Source organism: Microcebus murinus, chromosome 12, assembly GCF_040939455.1.
Source record: "Microcebus murinus isolate Inina chromosome 12, M.murinus_Inina_mat1.0, whole genome shotgun sequence".
Taxonomy (NCBI): Eukaryota; Metazoa; Chordata; class Mammalia; order Primates; family Cheirogaleidae; genus Microcebus; species Microcebus murinus.
The window spans coordinates 47394594-47399234 of NC_134115.1; the positions used below are offsets into that span (position 1 = coordinate 47394594).

Below are 4641 nucleotides of genomic sequence, written 5' to 3' on the forward strand. Positions count from 1 at the left end.
TACCATCCAAGCCTTCTCCTGGATTTTGCAAGCCTTCAATATACTCCAGGGTTCCAAAGTAGTTATATCAGACAGATTCTGCCAGGACAATTGTCACCTAGGTAGGGAGACAGATTCCTGATACTTTCTACTCCACTTTCTCCTCAGAATCCACTACAAGATTCTTCAGAGGGCTCCATCATCTGGGAGAACAAGAAGTTTTCTTCGGGGAAAATGTGAGATTAAGATGTATGTTTTGGGGAATTAAAACAGTAGACTGGCCTCAGGAGGGTCATCAGTGCAACTAATGACCACCTGAAGGAGAAAAGTTAGATCCTGTATGCCTAGCAATTGTCAGGGTATAAATCGGTAGACATTTTTGCTTAGCTTTAACCTTACAAGAAAACTAGAGGTAAAAATAAATAAGCTGTGATTCTATTCATTTGTTAAAATCTGTGTAACTATGCACCAAAATAAGTGAATTTTACTGTATGTAAATTTTTTTAGAAACCAACCACATTGGCAGCAGAAACCAAGGTTGAATGTAGACTATGACAAATTAATGTAATAAATATGTCATGTAACACCTCTGAAGGTGCCAAATTTTTTTCAACTGTGTTGTGACTAGATACTGTCAGGCTAAAGACAAAAGAATCATACACAAACACTTTACTCTAGCTGGTAGACTTGTTTCTCACAGGGATTCTGGTTAATAGTTCTAAAACTACATGTATTACTAGGGTTGAGTAAATAAGTAAAAATATTATAGGTAATACAAGCCAGGTATCTCAGAATTGGGGAAAGAAGTTTCAAATAATCAAAATGGGAAAGCTAGAATGAACTTCATTATACTGGATTTGAATCAAAGATATCTGTGTATTCTCAAACTTGTATTAGTATTTATTCAAAAATAGGTATGTATAGAAATAAATATAGATAAATGTGTATGCATGGATTAGGACACGTGTGTATACTTCTTTCCTTCTTTCCTTCCTTATCTCTGTCACTGAGAGGATCTAAAAGCAGTAACATCCTAGTAATACTAGATATCTAGCCAAGGCATCTAGCTCTCAGATCTTGGCTTCTAAATGCCAATTGCCAATAAAAGAAATTAGGATTTCTTGGAGAAATGGCTGATTCCAGATCTGGGACATAGAAGTGCAAGGATAGCCTATAGTCCTAAAGGTAGGGATGTATTCAAAACCAAAAAGTATAGGGGTGTCTTGAAAAAACATAGGCACCAACCTAAAAGAACTTCCAGTAGCCAAAGCTGGGACAATTAGAACAATAAAATAAATAATGATAGTACTTGATTATAACCAAAAGAATAGAATAAATATTCATGAGTTCATACTGATATAAGTAAATGAGTAGAAGAAGAATGTCAAATAACAAATATAGAAGGAATGAAGAAAGTAGACTAACCATAAAAATAATTGCAACAGGCAAGATCCACTGTTGAATGCTATTAAAAAACATTCGTGATCAAAGCTTTGAAGAGAAGGAGGATAATTGCATATTCTCAAAGTATCTCCCTCCAAAGGATTCTTTCATTACTGTGATGCTTTCATACATGTCAACAAAGTCTTTGATACTCCTCTGTCCATGGAGTGGAGCTTAATTTCTCTCCCTTTGAGTGTGGGCTCATATTAGTGACATGTTTCTAACAGAGTTTGGAAAAAATTTATCTTATATTGGAGAAACCTGGAAGACACCAATTTAACCAAGTGATTATGTTTAATGTCAGCAGTAATAAGACATATTGATATCATGTATCCCCTATATTATATGATATGATGAGCAAATCAACTCTATTGTATTTATTCTTAAACTATAACTTCAATCTAATCATGAGAAAATACCACATACATCCAAATTGATGGACATTTGACATAATAACTGACCAATAGGCCAGACGCAGTGGCTCATGCCTGTAATCCTAGCACTCTGGGAGGCCGAGGCAGGAGGATCCCTTGAGCCCAGTAGTTTAAGGTTGCAGTGAGCTATGATGGCGCCACTGCACTCTACCCAGGGTGACAGAGTGAGACTCTGTCTCAAATAAATAAATAAATAAAATTTAAAAAGCAAAAATAATTACCAATATTCTTCAAACTTCTCAAGGTCATGAAACTCAGAACAGACTTCCCATGTGTTTATAGATTGCAGAAGACTAAAGAGCTATGACAATGAAATGTAACGTGGGATCCTGGATCTATTCTTGGAACAGAAAATGGATATCAGTGAAAAAATTCTGAATGATGTCTGAAATTTAGTTAATAATAATGCAGCAATCTTAATTTCCTCATTTTGATAATTGTGCCATGGTTATGTAAGTTGTTAACATTTGAAGAACCAGGGTGGAGGGAAGAGAGAAAATATCTTTGGAACTTTCTGCACATCTAAAATTGTTCCAAAATAAAAGAAATAAATGGACTTCAAATTCTTAACATTAGTGATTGAAATCTTAAAAAAATACATTTCATTGATTGAAATCATTTGTTAAATTTCAATTGTTTTTTAAAAGACATAAAATGTTATCTCCCGTGTAACTGCTAGAAGATTGTTTTATTCCTGAGCCCTTAAGGTTCTGACAAAACTTTCTCCTTGGGCAAACTTCAATTAGCCTTCTTTTTGACCAGGTCTTGTCTTTGGACCCTGTCTTTGGTCTGCCTCACCTAGTTGTAGCAAAAATCTTACTAACAATCCGTCACACCCTTAAAATCTGATCACCCTTGATATCTGATCAAATTCCTCATCCTTGACGCTTTACATTTGATCAAATTCTCCATCCCTGATCCTGGATATCTGATCAAATTCCTCATCCATGATGCTTGATATCTGATTTCCCTGGCCTGCATTTACCAAGAATTCTGCTAAATTGATTTAGCAAGGATCCTCCTTCCCTTGATGTCTTCTTTTAGTAATTTTCCATCCACTGACGCCCTCATTCTCTTATTGGCTATAAATCTCAGATTGTCTTTGCTGAGGTCAAAGCTGCTATGTAGAACAACTGTACAGCCCATTTACTGTATCATGTTGACATCCTATTCTGGGCATTTAGGACAAAGATGGTTTCCTTTAGTTTGATAAGATCAACTAGGATTGGAACCTTTCAAGATTCATTGGAAATTTGAACTTTAATACAAAATATTTTAAAAATCAAATTGATGATATCCCTGGCAGCTAGTGAAGTTAAAAATGTTCTCATATGAAGCAAATTAAAAGTATACTAAAAATAAAGGGTAAGAAAATAATTAAAATATTTAATATTCTTGAGCAGTTTCGAATAATTTTTAGGTATTTCGTTACATTATGTATTATTATGTATTTTTATAATTTGTTAATTTGATCATGTAATTTGATACATTACAATTTATATAAGTAAATAAATTAAAGTCCCTAAACAAATTTAGTTATGAAGTTAAATGACAAGAGATTTGAAATTTAACTTTTAACTTTTAGCTTAAAATGTTTATTTGGTCATACTTAACCCTATGGTGAATAAAAAGATAAATTTTACACTTTATGTATACAGATACATACATTACATAAATAAACATATAGTAGGTGTGGTTAAATTTTCATCAGGGGTTCCATTAAAAAAATATGTTAAGGCTTTGGCAGCAAGGGAGGTTGGAAACAATAATGAAAAAATAACATTTCAGAAACTGCTCTAAACCCATGTAGAGAGTGCATAAAGAAAGCAAAAACAGAAGTAGAAAGTAATGTGGGTGCATTCAGAAAATGGAAACTAGTATGTTCCCCATTTAAAGCCTATGCACACAGCAAGGTCTTCAGAGAACCTAGAGACCAAGGCTCAGGGTCACCCACCTCAGACAGCCCAGCAGCACCTGCAACATCCCGATGGCCTTGCCCTTGTCTCTACTGATGGCCCTGGTGGGGCTCAGCTGCATGTCCCTCTGCTCTCTGGGCTGTGATCTGCCTCAGACCCATGGCCTGGGAAACAGCAAGGCCCTGAGACTCCTGGCACAAATGAGGAGAATCTCTCCTCTCTCCTGCCTGGAGGACAGAAATGACTTCAGATTTCCCCAGGAGGAGTTTGATGGCAACCAGTTGCAGAAGGCTCAAGCCATCTCTGTCCTCCATGAGATGATCCAGCAGATCTTCAACCTCTTCAGCACAAACGACTCATCTGATGCCTGGGATCAGACCCTCCTGGACAAACTCTGCACTGGACTTTACCAGCAGCTGGATGAGCTGGAAGCCTGTCTGCTGCAGGACGTGGGAGTGGAGGAGACTGCCCCGATGAATGAGGACTCCATCCTGGCTGTGAGGAAATACTTCCAAAGAATCACTCTGTACCTGAAAGAGAAGAAGTACAGCCCTTGTGCCTGGGAGGTTGTCAGGGCAGAAATCATGAAATCCATCTCTTCATCAACACTCTTGCAAGAAAGATTAAAGAGAGAGAAATGAGACCTGGTCCAACGTGGAAACAAGTCTCATTGACTAATACACCATCTCAGATTTCAACAAGTTCCACCACTTCAAAGATTCTCATTTCTGCTATATTCATGACACGAATTGAATCAAATTTGTCAGATGTTCTCAGGCGTATGAAGCAACATCATGTTCAACTAACTCTACAGGCACTAGTTCCTTACAGTTGATCATACTGATGTATCTATTTATTTAAATATTTAT

General features: G+C 36.5%; 1 protein-coding gene across 1 annotated transcript; it reads left to right on the top strand.

Moving 5' to 3' along the window:
* Positions 1-3803: 3803 nt before the first annotated feature.
* On the top strand, positions 3804-4413 carry LOC142874369 (interferon alpha-10-like). Its single transcript, XM_076009223.1, has one exon. It carries the CDS (start codon positions 3844-3846, stop codon positions 4411-4413), a length of 570 nt encoding a protein of 189 aa, XP_075865338.1. The 5' UTR covers positions 3804-3843.
* The last annotated feature ends 228 nt before the right edge of the window (positions 4414-4641 follow it).